The sequence below is a fragment of the Camelus dromedarius genome, chromosome 33, assembly GCF_036321535.1.
Source record: "Camelus dromedarius isolate mCamDro1 chromosome 33, mCamDro1.pat, whole genome shotgun sequence".
Taxonomy (NCBI): Eukaryota; Metazoa; Chordata; class Mammalia; order Artiodactyla; family Camelidae; genus Camelus; species Camelus dromedarius.
The window spans coordinates 11,017,345-11,042,416 of record NC_087468.1 but is presented as its reverse complement, the minus strand read 5'-3'; the positions used below and the strand labels follow the sequence as shown (position 1 = coordinate 11,042,416).

The 25,072-nt window shown below is 56.9% G+C and overlaps 1 protein-coding gene across 2 annotated transcripts in view; it reads right to left on the bottom strand.

Annotated features, from left to right (window-relative positions):
* Positions 1-3,008: 3,008 nt before the first annotated feature.
* Positions 3,009-25,072, bottom strand: part of LOC105093685 (protein FAM178B) — a 65,631-nt gene continuing 43,567 nt past the window's right edge. Inside the window, exons 9-12 of one of the 2 annotated variants that reach the window (XM_064481889.1) lie at positions 18,739-18,864; positions 5,172-5,400; positions 4,703-4,855; positions 3,009-3,397 (exon numbers count right to left, since the gene is read on the bottom strand). In XM_064481889.1, coding sequence (XP_064337959.1) covers positions 3,315-3,397; positions 4,703-4,855; positions 5,172-5,400; positions 18,739-18,864 — 591 coding nt within the window. In that variant the 3' untranslated portion in view covers positions 3,009-3,314. The remainder of the gene's footprint in view (positions 3,398-4,702; positions 4,856-5,171; positions 5,401-18,738; positions 18,865-25,072) is intronic. The other variant, XM_064481888.1, reaches the window with a different exon arrangement.

The following is a 25,072-nucleotide window of genomic DNA, read 5'->3' as shown; positions in this document are numbered from 1 at the left end:
CCCTCTTCCCACTAAGTCACAGGTATCCTGACAATTTTGGGCCCAACACACTCCATTTCCTGCTGTTTTGCCTCACCTCCACCCCCACCCACCTCTAGGTGTGAGGGTTACTAGCTGAGACCTGAGCTTCTGGCTCCACCTGCAAGATGACCCCAGTGGAAAGTCTCAGAAGGTGGTTTGGTTTCACTGGCAGGGACCATCTCCTGTACCTTAGGGCAGGCCTCTCTGTTCTTGCTAACAGACTCTGAGCCCTTCCTCCCAAACACTCCTCAAAGATAAGGCTGCAGCTCGCCTGCTCCCCTTTCTACCTTCGCTCATTTCCTGCTGTATTCTGTTCCTTTCCAGCGCTGGCCTTTCCCGTGGGTGGGTGGGTGGACAGGGGATAAGTTTCCTGCATGACTACTTGCTCATGATTCATACTTTTAAATAAAAGCACAACTGGTCAAAAATGAGGATTCCTGGGTCTTAAATTAAGAAAACAAAATTACTAATACCAAAAAAAAAAAAAAGTTTGTGTACCTGTCAAGTCTCCTTAGGGCCTGTCTGGCATGTACTATGAAGGTACCAACCTTTCAGGCCTTAGGCCTTGACAGACCCTCCTATTTTCCCCATTTGTTCAACCACTTGTGGCCAAGTCAAGAAAAGGCAGATGTGCTAAATGCCCTCTGAGTTTCTCTAAGGACCCACTGACAGCTCAGGCCAGCCCCTGGAGATGGACCCAGGAGTCTTATCTGGAAAGCAAGGCTCCCCTCACTCCCACACCTGGGTCATGTGCTGTGGTACCCTTCCTTTGAGCTCCTTAGCCCCCAGGTCTCCTCAGGCTGCTCTCCGACAGGAGGGGGCCCAGGGTTCACACTGGGGTTCTCTAGTCAACACAGCCTGGCCGACTTCCAGGGGAGTCAGGAGCTGCTGTCAACCCACAGAAGGGGAAATGAGAAAGCCTGGCTCAGCCACCCTTCAGGGACCTTTCTGAGGGCCTGGGGACCAAGGTAAGTGGGAACACAGGAAAAGGACTTCCTCTCTCCACTTCCTCCTGAAGGAGAGTTATCAAAGCCGTCCACCTGGGAAGACTCCCTTCCCGCCCCTCCCGGCCCCCATCACTAAAGGAAGCAGGAAAGCATCCGTCACCACAGCCCCGGATGCTGCTTTTCCAGTGGCTTCAATCAGGATATCCCTGAGCCTTTTCCCAGGAGCTTAGGGAGCTGGAAAGGGCAAGTGGTGAAGTTGGCAGCATCACTGTGGAATTTTTGGCCCAGAGGAGGCAGACTCTCTAACTGGTCCTGGACTAGTTTTAGATCTGGTCAGCTCCCAGCCAGCTCCAGAGAGGGCCCATTACACGTCCCAGCGGATATCATATGCCCTTGGGTGACCTCGAAGTGCACACCTCTGCTCAGGTTACAGCTCGGTCTCTGGAGGGACTGAGTTGTCACCAACACCTCCTCTCTCCTTGGTATCTGTTTCTGTCTTGGGGATGAATGTGTCTGGGGAGCAGGGGAGGAGGAGGCAGTGCACAAGGGCCAGGCCGGGGGCGCCAGAAGCCTACACTGATGGACAGCTCAACCCCTTTCTCAGCGCCGAGCAGGGGCAGCTTCGAGAACTGGAAACTCCCCACTTCAGCCCCCTGGGCCTCCCTACTCCCTCTGTGCCCTTGGCAATGAGAACAAAGAAGGGAAATTTCAAAGGTGATTTCCAGGTTTCCAGAGCAAACTGAATAGCTGAGGATTAACTGTCAGGATGTGCAGTGTCAGAAGCTGGGGCAGCCCTGAGGGAGGTGAAGGAGGCTGGCTCACCACAGCCTCCGCTCTTTTATCAGAGGATCTTGGGCCTCCCTGTGCCGCTGGGGCCTCACTGGTGCCCTGGCCAAGGGGGCCTGTGGTGTGGCCAGGAACAGAAACCAGAACTCTCAGTCAAGCCATGTGGGCCTCCAAGCCTCCCTGGCGGAGAGTTTCTTCTACTTCTCACTTGGCGAAGGCAGAGAGGCAGGGACACGATGCCCCGTGTGGTATCCAGCACTCTGCTGTGGCTCATGCCCTCTGAATTATAGATGCCCCCCAGCTCCCAGGATCTGCGGACACAGTGAGGGCCTCTAAAACAGGCCCAGAAAGCGATGGGCTACACCTTGCGTCTGCAAATTGAGGCACTTGGCCTGAAGGTCCTTTATTTTCAGGGAGTCGCTCTGTAGTTAGTCTGCCTTACCCTGACCCCCATGGCACAGAAGAACAAAACAGAGGGACAAAGAAACAGAGAGAGTAATAAGCACCAGCTGGATGAAGCCCCACTGGCAGACACTAGGGCTGAGCCAAGGGGTGGGCACAGATCAGCTAGGCAGGGCTCATCCTCTCCTCCTTCCTGTCCACCTCTTGTGGCCCCTGCAAACCCCCGCCCAACCCAGGAGTCAGGAGGGGCCAGAGACTAGCAATGGATTCTCAGGGTTGGAGGAGTGGGCAGAGAGAGAAAGTGATACCGGAGGATCTCCTGGGGGTACTGAAAGCCCACTCACTCCTCGGGGGTGGGGAGAGGTCAAAGACATCCAGCACTCCTTTAGGCATCAGGGCCCAGAAAACTCATCCCGGGTAAGGTGGAGGGAAAGCAACGACAGTAACGGGGACTCCCTTTTGGCATTGTCCCCCCAACTCCTAAGTCCGGGAGTTGATCTCAGAGCTCAACAATAAACTGAATTAAGTGTAATTACAGACCTGATCCCACCATCTCACTCCGTGGACTTTCCCCAGTGGGGGCGGAGAGCGGGGAGTGGTCCCAGACTGGGCCAAACAAATGTTCCCCATCCCTGCTCCCTGGGTTCCTGGCAGCCCTCAGGCCACAGCAATAACTGCTTCTCCTGAAGGTTTAGGTTTACAAACAGCCCTCTGCTGCAGGGGGCGGGGCCTACGACCCAGTCACGTGACTGTCCAAGGTGAGAATTCTGCAAAGCGAAAGCAGAGAAGTCAGGAAACTGGACACTGGGCAGGATCCCTCAGTGAGGGGTTGAAGAAACTCTTCTAAACCACTGATGCTGCGATGAGACTTTAGCGTACACAAAGAACCCTCACATTAGTGACACACAGAGAGGGGAAGGCGGGGGAGGCCGGAGGCCAGAGGGCCCGGGAGGCCCAGGAAAACCAGAGCTTTGGAGACAAAGGCCCTGGGGAGAGGAGATGGCTGGGAAGGGAAGGAGAACTGGGAGGTGTTCGGGCAGCAGCGAGAGGTGGGACCCTTGCCCAGTGGGGCTCGGGGCAGCAGGGGAAGCAGGATCTTGCTTAGCCGATTGGTCCTCTGGCCTCCATTCTTGACTCCTCCAGGTCCCTGGGCCACGTTCACTTCCTGCCAAGAGCCAGGAGTGCTGGGCCACCCCTGCCCTGCTCCATTAGACGGCTTTCCAGGCACTGAAGTGCTGGGCCTGTGGCAAGGAGAAAAACAGGGTGTGATGGCCTGAGCCCTGGTGGGGCTCACTGACATGATGCTCCCTGACCCTCCAGCATTCCCTGAATATCCATTAAGGCCTCCTCCGTGCCAGGCTCCCAGTCCAGGAGAGAGCACAGCAGGTCAACCGGCCACTTGACCACCGCTCTGCCTAGGTTCCCTCTATTCCCTGTGAGAAGAAGGGGGGGCCTGCCCCTGGTTCGGCCAGGCCACGAATCACTTTCCTTCTTTTCATGACGCACACAGTTTCCCACCAGTTACTAGTGTGAGCTAGTTCCTTGGGGGTTGAGGGTGAGGTTTGTGCTCCAGCTTTCTCAGAGACTGTGAAATCTGAGACCCAAGCCACAGCCTGTGGCCAATGTGTCAGCCCCAAGTCAGAGGTTACAGGGTGGGGTGGGGGGCGACAAGCAGAGGAGAGGCAGAGGAAAGGCAAGTGGGGAGCCTGGGAGCACTGGGAGGGTTCTTAGGAGACCCAGCTCATCTCTGTCCAGGGCTGGGGGCTGGGGGATGGGAGGGCTGCTTGTTGGAGGGACGGAGGCCGGAAGGGAGGGAGGCCGCCAGCGCAGGGGTTGGACTGTGCTTAAGTCCGCAGGCCTGCAAGTCAGGCTGGCGCTGTGCCCTGGGTCTGACATGTATGCGCTGCGGCCTGCGTGATGGGGCAGGCTGTTTAACCTCTCAGTGACTCTGGCTGGCTTGTTCATCTGTAAAATGGGATCATAACAATACCTGCCTCATGGAGATTATGTGGATTCATGGAGAAAAGGGTCTTTAATCAATAAATATTAGCTACGAATATTATTGCCCAGAGAGTCCGAGAAAATTAGGGGTGTGGAGGTTGTTGCTGGGAAAACTGGAGGGACCAGGGCAGCCTGGGAATGCTCCTCCCAGCAGAGTGGGAGGCCAGCCTCAGGCCTGAGGGACGAGTGGGCAGAGAGTGGACAGCTGGTGCCTCTGGTGCCCCTTCCTGGCACTGCTCACAATAAACTGGTACCCTGGCCCAGGCTCTTCCCTCGCTGGGGTGAAGTTTTCCTTTGCGTTTACCTGGGAGTTGGCCTCTCTGTATCCCCCTCACCGCACCCCCACACTAAGCATTTGACTCTTGATAAGAATGAGGAAGGTCCTTCCGCCTAGAACGCATCTCCCCCAACCCCCACTGCCCTCTCTGCCCATCTCCCAGCCAGGAGCCCAGCAGCTGCAGTGGGGGTGGAGATGCCGCGGGCTCTGGTCAGCCGCTTGACCACTTCCCTCCCGTCCTGAGCCTAGGGGCTGGAGGGGGCAAGACCTGGGGCTGGCAGTGGGCCAGCAGCTCCTGCCAGCGGATGTAGGTCTGGGCAGCCAGGTCCTTGAGTTTGGTCCAGTGCATGGCCTGGGGGCTCTCCCGGATATGGGTGCTGATGTGACGGTCCAGCTGCATGCACAGCAGCTGCAGCTCTCCCTGCAGAGGCGAAGGGGTTGGGGTGGGCGGTGGGTGGGGCACAGGCCCGGCAGCCACAGTGGGGGAGGGGAACACGAAGCCAGAGAAAGAGAAGGACAGATTTGAGTGACTGCTCAGGAGTTGGGCAGGAAAGGGAGGCGAGGCACAGGGCAAGTGGGGGCACGGGTCAGTATCCCTTGGGAACATCTGATGGGCAGAAGGAAGAGGCCCGGCTCCCCTCGGCCTGCTGCTTTCTCCACCTCCCACTCTTCCCAGTTCCTGGCAGTGGGCTGGGCCCCATTCCCGCAGCCCCAGCCCAGCCTCCTGGGAGACTCACACGTTGGTCTGGAGCAATGTCCCGGCAGCTGACCACCACCCCGGCCAGTGTCAGGAGGCTGTGACACAGGTAGCAGACCTGGAGGAAGAGCGCAGCCGGTTCCATCTTCCCCTCCGGCCCAGCACTGGGCTTCCTGCCGCTGTCTCCGGGGAGCCGGGAGCCGTCTCCAGGGAGGACTCAGGCCCCACTCACTCAGAGCTCTCCCCCTGATGATGACTTTCCTCCCTCCCTTCAGAAAAAGAAGAAAGCTCTGCCATCCAGGAATCCACACCATCACCCAGCCCTGTCCTGGGGCTCCGGTGGAGAGGGACCTGTCCAGCCCGAGCTCTGCCTGGTGTCTGTGGTCTCTGCTCTGCTCCCTACGGCACCCACACCCGTGGGCGCTGTGACTGGGTGCCACTGTCCTCTGTGTGGGTTCGCAGGTCCCTCGTGGGTGCCCAGCTCAGCCCTGAGTGGGACGCCCCCTGCACAGACAGATGTGCAGCGCAGTCCAGGCAGTCCCACTGCACTGACCCAAGGAGGCCAGCGAGGGGAGGGCAGGCAGATGGGAGGGGGTTTGTTGAGCATTTGCAGACCTCATCCACCTACCCACACCCTCGCTCTTCCCTGCAGGACACTGAGGGGTAAGAACAGGACAAAGGCCAGTTCTATCTGATCAGAGAATGGTGTGACCCCAGGGCGCCCTTGGACTTGTCGATGCCCATTCATTTATGGGACATTCACCTGCTGTGCAGAGTAAAGGAGATACAAGGAGCACTCAGGGACAGGCGAGGCTCCTGGCACTCAGTGGGCACGCCCATCCCCAACTCAGAGGTGCCTGTTGCCTCTTCCCCTTCGGAATCCTTCCGACCATGATAGGAAGGGTGGCAGGAAGCAAACCCAGCATCGTGCCAGTGGGAGATAACCAGCCCTGAGGCTGAGCTGGGAGGGGAGAGGCATCCAGAGATGGCCAGCAGGGCTCAAACTTGGTGATAAGTGGGCTGGAGCTCAGAACCAGCCAAGGCCCGCCTCCCCTCTTTCCCCTGCCCTTATCATCCTCCCCATTTAGAGCACCTGGTGCTGGCCCCAGAAACAGTGACAGCCTCCTGCCAGACCCAGCAGTCTCCTTAGGGCAGAAGCTAGAACCATTTTTAAGGGCACCAGACTTGGCACTCGGGAGTACCACCTTCTTGAACTCAAATACCACAGTGCAAAATCCTGAGGACAGAGGCCACCTGCCCCCCTCCCCTAGCAGCACCTGCCCGCCCCACGACCCAGCCTGCTTGCTCTTCAGGACAACAGCTGAGGCCCACAGGTGGCTGATCCCACAGGCCGGCTGGGTCGGGCGGCACTGCATCCAGCAGAAACAGAAGACGCAGTGGGGAGAACCAGGGGGTCGGCCCACTGGGTGTGCCTCCAGGCAGTGCTGCCCCCCAGCTGGGGAAGGTCCAGCCTCCCTGAGCCAGCTCCACCTGCTGGGTCCTCAGCCAGGCCACTGCTGCCCACGGGCTCTCCTTCCCCAGCCTGGCCTTGCTCCAGGGAGGCCGGCTGCATTCAGAACTCCCCCTAAACTCTGCAGTCCTGGCAAATGGCTCCCCTGGCCCAAAGCAGGCTCAGGCCTGTGTGCCAGGCATTGTACCTTGATTAAGACACATCACAAACAAAAAGATGCTAGGAGGAGAAAGAGACTTCAGGAAGGCAATCATTTGGTCAATAAATATTGAATGTCAGCTTTCCCATAGACCAAAAGAAGAAAGGGTCCTTCAAGTTTTTCTTTTTTTTCCCCGGGGGTTGGGGTGGGGTGCTGGTGGTGCACAGCTCAGGAGCTTCCAGGGAGGAAGTGATTAAACCAAGCCTCAAAGGAACAGTAGGATTTGAGGTGAAGATGGCCCTGTGGGGGCGAGGGCACAGCCCGCCGAGATTACACCACCAAGACACAACCCAAAGCTGATGAAAGAAACAGAGGCAGGGCTCCCTGGCTGGAGCAGGGGGAGGGGAGGGGACACCCTGGGGACAGGGCTGACGGCAGAGGGTCCAGCAGTGGGTAGTGGAGGCCACTCAGTGCTCTGGAGCAGAGAGACTGGGTTGTGGGGGACAGACTGGGGGCACTTGGGGGAAACAGGCCATAGGATCCTTTGGGATGGAATCTACCAAAGTGAAAATGCGGCTCTCTGTGAAGGATTACACTTCCTCCTTCATCTTTTTTTTTTTTTTAAGATTATTTCTCTACAATTTGCATGCTTTACTCACAGACTCAGAAGGTAGTGAAAAACTTAAAAATTAATTTTTAACAAGACAATGCCATTGGAACTGAATGAGCGTAGCTGGGTCTGGGGTGGGTGCCGGGCAGGGAAGGGGGGGGGCGACCTTGGAAAGCACCGGGGCCCCTCTTCGAGAGAGGGGCACTGAGCAAGCTGATGGTGAGAGGTGGAGGGAGAAGCCAAGCAAAATATCCAAGGGCGACGGAGCCGTCGGTTGGTGGCTGGTGGGAGGGTGGCTGGGAAGAGGCCTGTCTGCTGGGGCAGGTGTGAGAGCCTGTGGGGGGTGTGGCCGAGGCGGGAGGAAGACCTTTCACTTGTAAACATTCCCCACACCCCGGGGGCGGGGCAGGGGTAGTGCGGAGGCCCAGGCCCAGCCCCTTACCCCACCTCCTTGGCAGAATTTCTCTTCCTGGGAGGGAGGTGTGGGGAGGGTGGGCCTGGGATCTGAGGCTTGCTCTGGAGAGGTCTGTGCAGTGAGGATTTACTGAGAGAAAAAAGTTGCTGCGTGTGTGCAGGTTTCACAACTTCATTCTTAGGCCGATTCCCATAATTGAATCTGGAGGGAAAATCCCAGGAAAATTATTCTGAATGAGGGTGCTTTTTTTTTTGTTGGGATGGGAATCGCAAGAAGGAAAAGGTAGTTCTGAAGAAAAGCCCTGTTAACCACATTTTATAAGCCCTTTTTCCAAACCTGGGGAATCTGCCCACTACCTGGAAGGAGGGCTGGGAGAGTTCTTTCCTTGCATTCGAAGGTGGCCCCTGGAGTTGGGCCTAAGTGAGGGGAGGCCCTTTAAGAAAGACTTTGATCCAGCTTGAGAGGGTGGGGTTCTGCCTGTGGTCAGAGATCATGCAGTACTTTGGGGAGAAGGGGCTTCATTATCAGCAATAGTCGCCCAGACCATTTCTCCCCTCACTTCCCGAGACCTCAGTCTCTGCATCAAGGAGAGGTGAGAGGGGGTCCAGACAGAGAGACAGACAGTGGTGCGGGTTGGGGTTGGGCAGGCAAGGCTTCTTCTGAGCCCCGACCCTCCCCCAGGCTCCTCTCCTCTGTCCTGTTTCTATGAAGTTCAGAGAAACAAAACACTAGCAGAAACAGGGGGCTCTGAGGCCCAGGGGAGGCTGAACCTGGGCCTTCTCCCTCTGGACACCCCAGCGGCCATGCTGAGGCTGGGACTGGCCCGGGAGCCCGGCAGGGACGGGCGGGCCGGGGTAGGACACTAAGTAAACAGTCAGGTGTGAGAACTGCGCTTCCTGCTCCAGTTGCGCTGTGACCAATTCCTGAACTTAGCAAGCCCGGTCCTGTCCTGCTGGCACCGCCGAGAAGTGGGGCTCTGTCCTCTCTTTCAAGGTGCAGGACTGGGAGGCTGGGCAGAGGCCGCTGGAGGGTGGAGGCCAAGCCCCCTGCCGGCTCCCGTGTCCTCCAGGGCAGCAAGTGCAAGGTGGCCCTTCCTCCAGCCCGAGGCCCCTCCCAAGTCCCTAAGGGCAGAAGTGTGTGTGTGTGTGTAGGGTGGTGGTGGGGTCGGTGTGGCTTCAGGGTTAACAAGCAGAGGCACACCTAGAGAGGGCCGTTGTTCGTCCTGGCTTCGGGGGCCCTGTCTGTAGGATGGGCCCTCACCAGCTCCAGCTGCCCAGTGCCTCCTGCCTCCCCATGGGGTGTGAGTGGAGGCTGGGAAGGAAGCCCCCATGGGAAACTGGGCCCGGAAACCTCAGTCAACAACTTGGGGAGAGTCAGAGTCTGAGGCAAGAAATGGGACGTGCCTGAACCGTGCTGACAAGAAAGGACAGTCCCCTGCCGCCGCTGCCAGCAAGGCTCGCAGCTTCCGTCTTCTGGGTCTCTCCCCAGAGGCTGGCAGGCCAACTTTTCTGAGAAGTTAGTTCTGTGGGGGCCGCCTCCTTCCCGGCTCTGGAGCCTTGAGGTGGCCCTGCCCTCCCCCAGGAGGGATGACACGGCTGAGAGATGGGAGACAGTCCTCTGGGCTCGTCACCCACCGAGGGGGCTGGGCCAGGGCAAGGTCAGTGTCTCCTTTTGTAGGCCAGCTAGTTCTGCCCCCAGCAGCCACCAGCCCAGTCTCCGCATGCAGGGCCTTCATCATCAAGACGAAAGGGAAAAGGGGCGGACGTTTCCCAGGAACTTCATCCTTTAGAAAATTCCCCTCCAGCTAATGCCAAGGGAGCTGCTGTGGGTTATTCACGCTAAGAGAGGGCAGAAAGGGGGAGGGAGAGGATCTCCCAGGAAGCCACTGGCTCCAGCCAGAACATTAGAGTTTCTCCCATCTCAGGTCTGACCAAGAGCCCAGGGTCACCGAGGAAACCCTTCAGACCCAGCCCCTTCCCTGGAGGCTGCAGACAGGGTGGGGATAGCAGATCTACGTTGGCCGGAGGACCCTGCGGAAGCAGGTCCAGCCAGGCTCGGGGCAACCGCTGTTGGGGGAAGAACTAAGGCTGACCTGGGAACACCTGCTGGGAAGGACAGAGACTGACTCAAAGGACATGGCCTTCCAGCCAGGCTGCCGGGGACCAGGGGCTTGCACTGCAGGGGTCGCTGGCCCCGAAGGCCAATTGCTGCCTGGCTCCTTGCCTGGGAAGCCAGGACCCCAGAACAGTCTCCTTTGGCTTCGCTCCTCCAGGCGCACAGGAGCTGGGGGGTGGCTGCCCTGGGGGACCTGCATTCACCCAGTCTGGCTGGGCTGCTCTCCCCTCCGTCTAGAATGCCTGGAGGGCCAACCCAGCCTGACCCCAGGAGGAGGCCCCAGGAGACCCAGGAGAATTCTGCCATTGGTCCCCTCATTGCCACGGGTGGGTCCTCTCAGGGGTTTTGTTCCCTAGGAGACACTCTGGTGACACACACGTGCTGAAGGTCAACTCTGGGAAGTCTGGGAAAGAATGAAGCCGCTTCACTCTACCTTGGAGAATTTCAAACCCAAGGCTAGAGCTGGGCCCCGATGAATTCCTTTCCTTCCTCTCTTTCACCTTTTATTAAATTTAACCCTCTAGCACCACTTCACAGTGCCCTGCCCCTCACAGCGGGCTCACGGGTTGGGCTACTGAGCTTCCCTTCCGGTAGGCATGGAAGTTGGGCTTGGAGAGGGCGCCCGATGGCATGACCACCTCCAGTGAGGGTTAGGTCTGCAGCAGACGTGACAAGCTGTGTGCCTGCATGTGTGCATGCCTGCGGGTGTGTGTTCCCTAAAGGGGATTTAACACTGGAAAGAGATCAAGGTCCTTCTGCACTACACAGCCAGGGCCCGAGGGCTGCTAGAGGCAGGACAGGGAGAGACTGACACTCCCCCATCCCCACCCCAGGAGGGGAGGGGAGGGGGTGACAAGCCTGAGCCCCAGGGCACCAGTCTAGGTCCTCCACCACACACAGGCTGGGCAAAATAACAGCAAAAATAATTAGTCATGAGTAACCCTGAGGTAGGGCTACTTGTGGGCCCCAGGCCAAGAGCCTCAGCTTGCCTGGCTAGTGTGTCCATAGCATTCAAGATGAGAGGGGATGCATTTTCTAGGTGAACCCCATCTGGACCTGTCCTGGGGTGTGGCACCTGCCACCATCTCTGGGCCTTTCTCCGTGCCCCTACAAGTTAACTGCATGATTTAGTCCCCTTGCCCAGGCTGCCCCTGTGCCACAGTTACACTCCCTGACCTTGGCCTGGACAAGCACTAAAGCAGCACGCAGAGAGCGGCACCCAAAGGAAAGCTGAGTTTGGAAGTGATTCCGACCGGGACAGGTCATCGGTCATAAGTCCTAGCAAGAAGGAAATGACAAGGACACACAGCCCATTACTAGGAAATGACATGGTGACACAGCACTTCTTAGCCCAGGGTCCCTGAAAGCACAGGGCACAGAGGCTAAGGACAGATGTCACAAGCAGGGTCTGCCAGACTCACCCCGGGGCGTCCAAGGCCAGACACTCCATTCTGTAAATGAAAGTGCCTGTTCAGGCGTGAGGGTGGGTGGAGCCCTTAACATGGAGCAGGATGAGGCCAGCTGAGGGTGATGGGAGACAGGCTGGCAGCATCTGGATAGGACCAGGACTTCCGGTCCCGCTGCTGGGAATGGCCATTGCCTAGAAAGTTGCTCTCAAGGCCTCAGCTGGGCAGAGATGGGATCTCTCTGCTGAGGCTGCCAGAGGACCTCAGGGCCCATGATGTGTCCACCTCCTCAGATTCCTCGGAAGGTGAGCCCCTCACCTGCTCTTCTAGCTGCCCAGAGGAAGTGGGTTCAGAGACCCTGAACTCACTTGACAGGGACAGAGGGATTCTTTTTAAATCTCCACCCTGAACTTGGGATTGGACTCTGAGCACCCCCGGCCCCTGCTCTTGGCAGTGAGCACAGGGAGGGAAGTAGGAGGCCATGGCACAGTGGGGCCAGGTGGGGAAGAGATGGAGCTGAGACAAAAGCAGGAAGGCTGCGGGCTTTTCGTTCCTGTGGATCTGCTGCAGGGGGTTATCTCGGAGCATCTGCCCCAGTCCTGTGTTTGCGGGTGGGAGGGACAGAGGGGCTGCAGGCAAACCCTTGCTCCCACCCAGCCCACCCTTCCTTTCTGGTTTCCTGCTGGCCGGGGCGGGTGGGGGAGGTGACAGCTGGGATTGGCTGGCTCTTCCTGCTCCTCCAGCTGGGACCAGAGACCCTGACCCCAGGGGGATCTGGAACGGAAACCCAGCTCTGCCGGCTGCCCAGAGAAGGACAAGATTCTTGGTGCCTATGTTTGAGAATCTATGCCAGGGCGTGCACGTGGGCATCCGTACGTGGGTGCCAGTACTAGAGGGAGCCCCCCAAACCAGCCAGGGTGTTGGCAGGGGCATCCTCCAGGGACCAGAGAGGCCCTACCGAGCTGGAGCTTCCTCAAAAGCCATTTCCTCAAAAGCGATGGCTTCCTCCCTTCTCTTTCTTATCTTTCTCTCTCACCAAATTGTCTCCTGGAATGCTGGCATGGCCAGCGCCTGGGAAGCACTGCCCTCCCTATATTTTCCACAGGTGTTAGAGCACAGGGCACTGCCCAGGGCTGAAGACCACGGGGATGCCATGGACACTAAGGTTTCCCCTCCTGTGTCAGTGTCCCAGCCTCCTGTCCCCTACACCAGAGGCCAAGGTGCCACATAGTGAGGACTTCAGCTCTTACTCCAGAGGAAGACATGTGACGCAGGCCGGCCAGTCGCTGCAAGGCTGGCCACGTGATTGGCTTAGAGGTGAGCACATGACCCAAGCCAAGCCAATGAGACTCAACTCTGGGACTCCGTTGGGACTCCAGGACAGAAGCTCTTTCTTTCCCCCTGGCTGGGCCTGCAGAGGGGAGGAAATAAGCCTGGAGTGTCTCAGAAGCAGCGGGAAAACTGCCTGTGAATGCACAAAAGAACAGAGCCAAAAGATGCAGAGAGCAACATTGAGGTTTCACGACACTGCTTGGCCCTGGTCCAGTTGAGCCTGTCCCAGGACCTTTCAGGACGTATGTATGTGTGTCCATCACTACAGAGTCCTGGCGAAAACAGGGTGAGAAGGGATAGAAAAGGCGGTGAGTAGAAGGGCAGTTGAGCGGGCAGTGGTCTGCCTGGAACTGTTCGTCCACACTGAGGACAGCCAGAGAGGGACCTCACACATCCTTCCTGCCCCCCGTCAGCTGCGCGGTGGGAGCTACACCCAAGGTGCTTAGATGTGGCTCTTAGAAGGCACTGTTTCTCCATCTGTACTCTGCACTCTGCATGCCGGAGGCAGGTGGGTGCAGAAGGGTGCAGGGGAGGTGGGGAAGGGTCCCTCACCAGGCTGTACCTACTCAGGGCAGGCAGGTGGGAAATGTGGGGCGGCTGAGATAGGCCCTGGACCCGGCCCTCAAAGGAGACTCTGCTCAGGTGTGTGAAGCAATGTGTGGGCAAGCCATGGGTTAAGCAAACAGGCTGTAATGACCACCAAGGACAGGAGAGACAGGAATCCAAGTCCAGGAGAGACAGGCCCCAGAAGGAGGACCAGCAGGAGCAAAGACACAGGCCTGAGAATGGAGGGCTTCTGGGGAAGACACCCAGTGCTTGGAATCAAATGGAGTGGCTTGATTCGCAGGAGAAAAACCACATGGATGAAGTAGGGCCAGCTGACCAAGACCTTGGATGGCAGAGCTGGAATATGCTGTGACAGGACTGCTTTTTCCTGAGTCAGACTGGGAGGAAGATCACAGAGCTGTCCAGGAGGACTTGAAGGATGCAGGGACTGAGTAGGGCGTTAGGTCAGAAGCAGAGGAGTCACCCGCGTGGGGTAAGGATTGTGCGGATGGGAGGGACCCCTGAAGGGTCCTTAGGAGGACTGAGCCTGGGGCAGCCCAGGGCAGGGAGCAGGCCCAGGAGCTGTTGAGGACTCAAGCTGGCAGGGCTTGAACAAAGGCTGCCTGCAGAACCCAAGCCTGCCCTTCCCAGCAAAACGTGGCTTTAAGCCCTGTTCATAGGCTTGCAAAGAAGCCAGAATTCCTGGGACTCAGTCAAAGCTGGCCTGGGCCCCAGGAGCCTTCAGATGCTCAGAGGTACCCATTCTGGGGAGGCTCCGCGGCCACCCAGGTGGGTGTGCCGTGAGGCTGGTGCACGGATCCCCACTTGGGGTCGGCTTCCCTGAGTCACCTCTTTGAAGTTTATTTCAAAAGATGTCAGCGGTTCCTCGTTTTGGAGGAGGTAAGGAGGAACCCACCGCAGACTGGCCAGGGGAGGAACTCAGGAGTCCTGAATATCCGTTGTCCATTCTTCAAAACCTGTAAGTTTTCTCCCAACCCTCCTAATCTTGGCCTGACCAAGGTCCCCGGCCTGGTGGGCGTGGTTCTCCCCAAGGTGCAGGGCAAGGGGCGGGAAGTGCAGGGGAGAAGGCGGAGTGTGGAAGGAGAGGGAGGTTCTGGCTCCACCTGTCCTTCCAGGGGACACAGGGCAAGGAGGCTGTGCCCCAGCCAAGCCTGAGGGAGTCCACGGCTCCCCTTGCTGGTGCTGAGTGCTGGTGGGAGAGGGCAGAGCGCAGAGCTGCTGGAGGGCAGGGTGTCCTCCCGTCCTCTCCCCAAACCTCCCCAGCCACACCCCAGGCACCTCAGGCAGCTCTTGGAAGGGTCACCCAACACAGGGACAGGCCAGCGCAGGAACAAAAGCGGTAAAACTTGTTTGTCAACTCTGTTAACACATAAGCACACCATAAAGACATACAGGAGATGCACACGCACGCGCACACGCACACATATGCAGGCACACGGCAGGCCCATGCCCTCTGCAGAAGATGTAGAGAGACCCCAGGAGGGAGTTCAAAGAAATCTGTGCAGCAGGGTGGGGTTACCCCAGAGCATCACCCAAGCTCTGAGCACACCCCACCCCTTCACCCGTGCATTTCTCCTATAAACAAGCCCTCCCTGAGCCCCACAAGCACAGAGCCTGCAGCCGTGTGTGGGGTGAGGAAGCTGACTGGAGTCACCTGCAGCCTCCAGGCTGTCTGGGTGCGCTGGCCCCTTGCAGCCGGCCCCGGGGGACAGGGACCATCACAGATGCAGAACCCTCAGTGGGCCCCAGATTGCCTGTCCCATGAGGACACTCGTCAGACTCTGAGGAGGACGTTCCCAGGAGGTGGACGAGGACAGGGAACCGGCTCCTGGTGCCTCAATGCAGCCCCGACTCTGGGATGTCCACCTCCCTCTGTGGACCTTAGTTTTCCTTCCACACAATGAGAGTTAGTTAACTTCCTCAAAGTTCCTAAATGTAACCAAACTGGGGAAAAATTTCCACTCTACGAAAAAGATCCTCATTCTGTAGAACCTTCAGATCCCTCTGGGCAAAATAGAACCCAAAATTCCTTCACTATAGCTTCGACGCTGCAAAGGGCCTGGGGAGAAGGCAGAACAGCAGGGAAGTGTGGTAAACTGTGGAGGTTTAACAAGACCAAAGCATCAGTCATCTGGATAAATGTGAATAAATCTGGCCAAATACGGTTTACGTAAGTCAGCTAAATGAAAACTAAAGAAGCCTCAGGAAACCCCTGGTTTTGTGCTGGACGGCTGAGCTGGTCGGTTTGAGGAGACAGTGGCAAACTGAGTCCCGTTCCCTGACATGTGTTTGCGCAGGGGCCAGAAGGACAGTCGCACACACAGAGGCCTGGGAGGGAGCTGGCCTCTTGCAGAATTGGTACCCATGGGCCCGAGGGAGGCACCTGTCAGCCAACTCTTGGAGCACACTCCTGCGTTAAAACATCCTCTCCCACCTCTCTCACACAGGGCACCTGGCTCTCGCGGGGCTATCCCAGACCCCCAAGCATCACTCTGACCAGATGTGCATTCTCCTCCAGGAGGACCCCTCTCAAACCAAGCAAGCCCGGGGCCACCAAAAATCACTGAGGGGCTGAGCAACTTCTTTATCCAAAAGCACTTTAAAATGCTCAAAGTATTCTAATCATTCCGTTCACAAGCAGGATTCTTATCTTCCACACAAGCACGGCTGTGATTTGCTCGGACACATGGTGACTCTGACTCAGCGAGGACAAGCACCCCCCTCCAGTCCCCTCCCACGGCCCATCCCGCACCCACCCCTGCAGTGTTGCACAGGAGCACGTTGTTTCTTGTGTTGAACCTGGTGGTAGCTTTGCCAGGCAAGAATCTTACCAGCTTATAATTACAAACGATGCACTGTGATTGGTTCCCTCATAAGCAGGTAACACTTCTGAAGTGCAGGGTCCCCAACAGGAGCAGCTGAGGCTATAAACCCTTGGAGCCTTAATGAAACAAGGACCTTAAGAGACAGAGGCTGGTCTGAGGGCAGAGGGTGTGCAGAGGGAGGGCTCTTTCCAGCATGGGGGTGGGAGGGCAGAATGGGGTGGAAGAGGAGAGTTCAGAGAGGGAGAATTAAAATTGCATTCATTCATTTGTTCATTCACGCAGTCACCTAGCGCCGAACATACCATGCAGTGCTGACACCAGCTGTGCCCAGTCTAGCTGGGGAGACGGACAAGTCAGGGGACAACTGCAAAGCCAGGGGATCAGCGAGGTGAGAAAGTCATACCCTGGGCACCAGATGGCAGCTCGCCCAGCCTCCAGGGAAGGCGGGACAGGGACAGGGATGGGGAAGAAGGCTGGGAGCTTCCCTGGGGAAGGAGGAGCCTGGGCCAAGGCCCCAGGCAGAGACAAGAGGTGGGGAGACCAGGGGGAGCGGAGGCTGGCAGAAGTGTTTATCTGCAGGGCGGGAGGAGGGCTGAGACCCAGCAGTCCGGGGCAGGAAATCTCCCAGACGGGAGTGAGCAGGGCCTGGGGGATGGGGCCCAGCACCATGGCCCCAGGGGACAGGGCCCAGCAGGGCTGCCCCAAGCGCTGGGAAAGGGTTTGTCCTCACTTCCTCCAGGCTGGGTCGCCTCAGGCCAATTTCATTTGGCCTTAGTTTCCCGAAGCGCCTCAAGGAGAAAGAAGGCAAAGACTTTGAGCTCTGGGGATGAAAGGCTCAGACCACCACTCCCTGTAAAACAGGGCGGATGACGCCGCTGCCCTGTTTGGCTGGTGAGTAGCCTGACCGTCTTTGAAGATGAAACATGCTCGGGCCTAATGAGGAGTCAGTTGGCTGAGGTGGGAGTGGGGCCGGGCGGCGGGAGGCCAGGCACCTGCCCCACCTGGTCCGTTCCCGTCAGAACAGTGCCGGCCCAGGGGGACAGAAGGCTTCACTTTTCTCTGCAGACTGCCGGTGCCGGCCACCAGCCCCAGCTCCTCCTCACCCTCCTCTGCTATCAGGCCAGGATCCATCCCAGGTGGCAAAGGCATCTGATAGCTGCCCTGGACCAGCACAACCTACACTTCTGGGGCACCCAGCCCCTCATGTTTCCAGGCCAAAAGAGTAGTTTCCAATGTGCCAGCTGATCAAGGGGACACTTCACGGCCTCCCTGACACGCGTGAGGACAGTCTGCACAATAGAAGGGGACTCGCAGCCCGCTTACTCCCCTCGCTTCCCAGGCTGTTGAAGGGACACCTGCTGCCACACGGGCTCTGGGACGCCATGAGCCAGATGGCACCCCCGGGCTTGCACGAACACCACCTCTGCCAGGCGAGGCCAGGAGTGGCCCCAGGGCACCTGGAGGGCACACCCTTCGCTTGGCCCAACCAGACACAAGTCTCCTTTTTCCTCTCTCACCACACCCCTTCTTCCTCTTTTCCTTTCCCCCAGCCCAGGCCTGGGGCCTGCCTACCTGTGTCCTGCTCAGACAGACCACCCCAGGGCCTGACCCCGCCTCCTTTCTAGAGCCCCCAAACACCCGGATTCAGCCTCCATAACCAGCTCCAGTTGCCCGGGAAACAGCTGCCAGAGGAGAACAGGGCACGTAGGCAGCTCACACTCTCCTGGGAGGCAGCAGCCTCGTAAATGCACAGACTTTAGGCACGGCTGAGAGGTAACCTTGCCTACATGTTCCAGAAGAGGACACACACCTGGGGGTTACCCTATCTTCTTAACAGTTCATTTGTGTGCATTAAGTAATTAATTCACTTATCTGATTTGCAGAATGATGCCCAAAGGTTGGTCTTCTGGATCGTCAACATCCAACCTCTGGGTGAGATTTTGGAATTAGCACCTTCCTCAATTAGGAAGATGCCTATCTGCACCCTTCACGCCTGAGTCCCCAGGGATGGGGGGCTCACTGAGCTCCACCCCCAGCTCCCCAGGGAACCGCGCTTGGGGATCCCAGTCTGAGGCCCCTACACTACCACCCCTGCTTGACACTCACCCCAAGGGCCACAGGCCTCACCAACCCAAGCCCCACAGCCGCAGTCTCTGTGGTACCTCGCTGGCCCTGACTCCCAACAAAGCATGGCTTTCAGGAAAGCCGGGCAATGTCTGGAAAGTCAATCAGGAGGAACTGGGGAAAGGCCAAGGACTCAGCCTCAGTGAGGACCACAGTGAACAGGAACAGGGAGGCTGGACCCAGCTCTGCAGCGGGAAACACAGTGCCTCTCACATCCGAACTCTCCCTGCGCTTCTCCTTCAGAGCGCTCCCTTCCCGCCCCACTCCCTCTGCCAGCACTTCAGCTCCTGTGTCCTCTCTAAGCTGTGCTGTGAGACTAACGGAGCACCCACGGCTGACAAGCCTAGCCAGGCCGCACAGGACCAGCAGGGCCAGGAGGACAGGCAGGCACGCGGCCAGCATGCCTAGGTCCACAGCACCACACTGCGCCTCCTGGAGGGTTCTGGGCAAGGATTCCTGGTTACAGGTTTTGCAGAGGAGTAGGGGAGGCAGCTGGCTGGGCTCTGTCTCTCGGAGCCCTGGGGTTTTAGGATGGGCAGCCCTGCCTTCCCCATTGCCCTGCAGCTGAGTCCTGGTGGAGGTGGGCAGGGTCTGGGTGCTCACCTTGTGGTCTAGCTGGGCACTGGCCTTTGGTTGTTTCTCCCAGCCGAGCGGTAAGGTCTCTGAGCCCAGGTACTGCTCCAGGGATGACGGCCGCATGAGGCTCAAGAGCTGGCTGAGTGAGGACAGCTGCGGAGGAAAAGGAGGCCATCAGTGCCACGGACAGCTTGGGGTTGCTTGGCCTGCCCCACACCCCCTAGCTGGCAGTGGTGGGTCAGAGCCTAGGCTCTGGAGCCAGACCACTGGCTTCCACAACCTGGGTGCACCTCTCACTTGGGAGCCGCGTGGCCCCCTGGAGCCTGTTCCTGCCGTGAAATGGAGACAAGCACATCCCTTCTTCCCAGGAGAGGAGGCTCACACGCTCACAGTGCCTGGCACAGGGCGAGCCTCCCTTAAACCAGTGTACCAGGAAGACCTCCATAGGTTTCACCCACATCCCAGGGTTAGCAGGCACGCCAGGTTTAGGAGAACCAGGACCAGAAGAGAGGGTCTCCTCTGCCACTGGGCAAGACCCTCCCCGGCTGAGCTGCTGCGCATACCCGCTGGACCTCTCTGCCAGGGCCCCCTCTTTTCATGTAACTTGTTACTCCGGGGGTTTTCAGCAGCCTTGAAAGAGGAGAGTCTGAGGACTACCCCCAGGCCCATCACTGTGAATGTGAATAATGACTGTACTCATCACCCCGCAACCCCCCCCCCACCTTTTTCCTTCCAGAGGATTTTAAAGCAAATCTGAACACTGAACATCATATCATTTCACTCATAGAGAGCTTCTAACAGGAAAGGATAAGGACTTCTTCCCAAACATAATCACAATCTCATCTTCTTGCCTAAGAAAATTACCAAGGATTCCTTATGTGATCAAACACCTGTGCCCGGTTTTCTCTGATTGTCTCAAAATGTCCTTATGCAGTTGCTTTGTTGGAATCAGATTCCCCACAACAACCCCATGCTGCCATCTGGTTAATATATCACTCAGTCCACCAGCCGCCCCACCCCCATTTGAACTGCCCACTCTCTCTGAACAAATGGAGGCACAGGTGTGCATAAATCCAGGTGTCTGCAGCAAGCCACTCCTTCCCACCCAGCCCCTGCATCTGGCTTGGGCGGCCTTGGCTGAACCCCAGCAAGGACCATCAGCTGCCCCAGAGCTAACTTGGCTGGGGCTTCAGAGAGCAGGCAGTCTCTGAGCCCAGGGCCCCTCTAAGGTCCCATGTAACCCTGGGGTGTAGGGATACAGAACAAAGGAGCAGGGCCCAGGGAGTTCACAGAGGCACCAGCTCTTTAGATGCAGCAGGTGTAGGCTGGTCAAGAGGGCAAGGGCTGAGCCCCTGGCCCAGCTTCTTGCCCCAGCCCAGCCCAGCCTGGCACACCTGGCTTCCTCTTTCTGAATCACCCGCAGACACCTGCTCAGCATGTCGGCCTGCCGCGGGCTTAGACAGCCCACAAGAGCAGCTGGGCTGGGTGAGGGCTAAGAGTCAGGCCCGGGGCCTTGGCTCCTGGAAGGCGGCCAGGGCTTCTTGGCCTAGTGTGTGATCCCTTTAGAAAGGGAGAGCAGGAGGCAGGGAGAGAAAAAGAGGGAAGGTTCTAGGCAAAGAGAAGCACCATCTGCAGCTTCGTCAAAACCAGAGCTGTGCTGCCTTGTTTAGGCCTTGAAAATCTGGGGAGAGTTTCCAAAACAGCCCTGCCCGCTCGCTCCGGCTCACAGCTGTGCAAGCACAGGGGCCGGCTCCGCTGCCCACGCCCCCCAGAAGCAGCCCTCCGGCAGGCAGCCCCGCCCCAGCTGGGACCCTCCCTGCCTGGAGCCCTGGGCGGAGCTGGGCAGGGGAGCACACAACAGAGGCTTTTCCTCTCACTCCGTGAAAACAGCTTCACTCTGCTCAGGGCAGCGAGTTGAGCTGCTGCCTTCTGCTCGCTTATTGCCTTTTGTTTCCAGTGCTGGCAGCCTCAGCCATCCTTTCTCCAGCAGACACACCCTTCTCTGGGATAAGGGCTTATTTGGGCCACGTGGGTCCCAGCAGGACCACGGCCTGACCAGCACATGTCCCCACGTTACCTGCACCGCTTGGAGCCATCTCGGCAAACACTCAGCCCATTAGGACAGACACAACCAGGCAAGAAGCAAATGATCACCCAAAAAGGCAAGGCTTCCCCTGGCCTCATCAAGAGGCGGCAGATGAGCTCCAGTGAGGCAACTGGCCACACAGCGGTCTCTCCTGTGCTCAGACCCCAGCAGCTGCCTCTGTTTCCCCAGTGGAGGAGGCCAGGATCTTAAGTGTCTGGGAGGACCCGGGTGGCCCCGCTGCTCCTTGGAGCCTGTGCCCAGACTGGACCTTCTGACCAGACACTGCACAGCTGCCCGCCCCGCTTCCAGACTTCCACCAGGCCCACCTTCCCAGCGAGGCCCGCCCCAGCTCCCAACCACCACCCAGAAGCCCACAGCACCTGTACCTGCTAATCCCCTTACCCAGTTTTGTTTCCAAAGCATTTATCACCTTCTGACCTGCTATGTAATTTACTTGTCTGTTATGTTTATGATCTGTCCCCCTCCCCAACTAGAATGTAAGTGCCATGAGGGCAGCTTTGGTCACTGCAGTGTCCCCAGAGTCTAACACAGCACCTGGCACATGGCACAGTCGTCCTCCCTTATCTGAGGTTTCACTTTCCACAGTTTCAGATACCCGTGGTCAACCGAGATCCAAAAACACTAAACGGAAAATTCCAGAAATGAACACTTTGTAAGTTTTTTAATTGCACACCCTTCTGAGTAGCATGATGAAATCTTGTGCAGTCCTGCTCCGTTCCTCCCATCAGGGACTCACTTAGGGGCTGTCTTAGTTATCAGTCACTGTCACAGTATCACAGGGCTTGTGTTCTTGCATTCAAGTAACCCTTATTTTACTTAGTAATGGTCCCATGCACAAGAGGAGCGATGCTGGCAGCTTGGATATGCCAAAAAAGAAAAAAAAAAAAAGGCTGTAAAGTGCTTCCTTTAAGCAAGAAGGTGAAAGTTCTTGACTTTTTAAGGGGAGAAAAAAAATCGCATGTCAAGGTTGCTAAGATCTATGGTAAGAACAAATCTACCCATGGAATTGTGAAGAAGGGAAGAGAAATTCTAGTTCTGCTACTGCATCTCAAACTGCAGAAGTTACAGCCCAGTGCATTAAGTGCTTAGTTAAGATGGAAAAGGCACTGATTTTGTACAGTAAAATATTTTGAGAAAGACCACACACATGGCTTTTATTATAGTACATATGTTACAGTGCATTGTTCTATATCATTGTTATTAATTTTTCTGGGCCTAATTTATAAGTGAAACTTTATCAGAGATAGGAATGTATAGGAAAAAACATATATATATATATAGGTTTTGGTACTATCCAAGGTTTCAGGCATCCACTACCCTCTGGAATGTACCTCCCGTGGAAAGTAGGGGCTACTGCATACATTTAATAAGAATTTGTTAAATGAACAAATGAGTGAATAGCAGGTCAGGTCTGCAGCTGGCCTTTCCATAATGGATGCAAACCCTTGTCCCCCTTGATTTCGGCCACTTCAAGCCCGTTTTCCAAACTCCAAACTGGAAGGCATGGTTGGACAAAAGAGCTTTGCTGTGTTGGGAGAGGTGGCCTGGGGTAAGAAACAGACTCCCAATTTCTCTCCAAAGCTGCACTGCCTGTGTCTTGCCCATCTCGGTAAAGGCTCCCCAGCCTGCCGGGGGCATACATCGTGGAGCCCTCCTCGCCTCCTTCCTCTCACATTCCATATCCCACTGGCCGTACCTGGGAAACACACCTAGAATCTGACCACTTCTCACCACCTACGTCACCATCTCTCCGGGGCCAAACCAGAGTCATCTCTTATCAGCATGACTGCAATTGCCTCCTTCCACCCCATCCCCCATAGTCTACTCGCAATACAGCAGCCAGTGTAATTTTAAAAGATTTCATACATCAGATTATGTTCCTCCTCTTATGAAAATCTTCCAGTGGCCCTCCACTTTGGCATGGAAGTCAATCCCCCAAGTGATTCCCTACTTACTTCTCTGACCTCAACTCCTGCTACTCTACCTTCAGCCTTCTGCTCCAGCCACACTGGCCTCTGTTTTTTCTTCAACCTAAGAGGACTTTGCCTGCTCCAGTGCCTTTGCAGTGGCTGTTCCCTCTGCCTGGAATGTTTTCTCCTAAGAAACCTGTGACTCCTTCAGGTCTGTGCTCAAATGTCCCTTCTCTGTTCACCCTCATTCTCCCAACACTCCCTCTCTTCTTTATACTGCTTTACTTTTCCCCATATGGTGTATCATCACCCAGAATGATTTCTTTCTTTCTTGATGCCTGTCTCCCCCTGAGTCTCACGAGGAGGGGACTGAGTTCTGTTCAGGGCTGTATCTTCTGTGCCCTGAGCTGTGTTTGGGGCACACTGATGTCTGAGGCCAAAACCCCACTGTTTCTAGGACATTCCCAGGATTCACGGGAACAACAGGAAGCAGTTTGACCCTGAGACTCTCCTGGACGATACAGCCTTGGGGTTGTTGCATCCTGGCCACCTATAGAAGTCTTGTTCTTCAAATTCAGTTCTCCAGCACCTGTTCTGCTCCTGGGGCCTCAGACTGCAGCCTGAGACATAGAACCAAGCAATCCAAGCATCAGGGACTCCTGCCCAGCAGTACCCAAGAATCCTCTGCCTGTGCACCCACCCCAGATCCTCTCCTGGAGAAGTGGGGAAAGGGGGCGTGTGGGCTTGACGTGGGTGGCTGTGGGGCCGAGGTGGCCCTTTGAAGGCATGTTTCATGAGGATCCGTCTGACAGGCCAGACTGGAACGGGGAGTGTCTGCAGCCTGGAGCCCTGGGAGGAGGACTTGCAGCAGCCCCGAGGTTGCAGTGGGGACAGGGAGGCACATCGGGAGCAGAGCGCCGAGGGCAGGCCCGAGCTGGTCCGTCTGCCCTTCGAGCCACCGGGAGTCTGGCGCGACTTTGCACCGCTGCCTGCCCGCCTGCAGACGGTCTCTCCTCATGCAGCACCAGCACTGACTCATCCTGCAAGACCTGGCTCAGGACATCTCTGGAAGCCACTTCACTGCCCTCAGGCAGAATTAGTCATGGTGCCCTCAGCCTGCCTCGCTCACACCCTCTTCTTTGAGGTTGTCTCCTGGGGCAGAGCCTGGCACACACAGGCGCTCAGCCAGGGTCTCATGAACAGACGGGTGCACAGTGGGCACACGGGCAGGTGGGTGGCTGGCGTGGTGGGGAAGCGCTGGGGCTGGGAACCACAGGGGCAGGGCAGGACCCGGCTTGGCCCCTGGCCGGCGGGAGCTCCGGGGCAGCTCTCCCTGGAGGAGGCATCCCCACCCTGACCAGCCCTGTTCCTTGCCTACCCAACAGGGCCCCTCTAGGCCCAGACCACTCCCCTCACCACCTCTGGCCTTCATTGTGCTCCCCCAACTCTCCCGTACACAGGTTTGACCAATTAAAAACAGATGGAAACAAAACCCCAGGCCTTGAACTGACTCTGATGCTCCAGCCACCCTCAGTCTTCCTGGTCAATGCCAAGTGCTGCTGGAGGGTGGCCACCCCACCCCCACCTGCACTCGCTCCTGCCTTTTCTTTTTTTTTCTGAATTTCTTTTTAAAAAAATTTTTTTAAATTCAATTTTTTTAATTCAAAACATTTGCTGTCCCTCCCTTGGATGTCCTTTCTTTTTATTTTGCACTCTTTTTTTTTTTTTAAATTAAGTATCGTCAATTTATGCCCGGTTACAGTAATGCTGTCTTAATTTCTGGTGTACAGCATGGCGACTCAGTTATACATATATATATATTCCTTTTCATATTTATTGGTCTTGCCTTTTCTGATCTTCACACTCCGGCCTCTCACCTGCTGTGCTCACACTGTGCTCTGTTCTCTGTGGACTTGGTGGCCGTGCTCCGGCCACTGCCAATGTCTGTCAACCAGGCTGCCCCCGCTCCCCACTGGAGCCCTCAGGGACCACTCAGTCTTGTCCCGGCTGCTGAGTCTCCGCCTGCCCCTGCCCCTTCCCCTAATGGGTCGGACCCTCCATTCTTCTCATAGAGGCTCTGTCATCAAGCTCTCTCCTCTGTGAAGTGACCCTTGTGCAGGACCCCTCCCAAGGTCTCTGCCCCGGGAAATGGTCCCTTGCACACCCTGGAACTCAACCTCAGGTTCCTTCAACCCACAAGTCTGCGGTGAAGTCCTGTGTGCACCAGTCACTGTGCTAGGTGCCGAGGGACAGCAGTGAGCAGAAACCATCTGATCCCTGCACTCAAGGAGCTGCTGTTGGGGGGTGTGTGTGTGTGTAAACACAGATCCTGAACAAATAAATT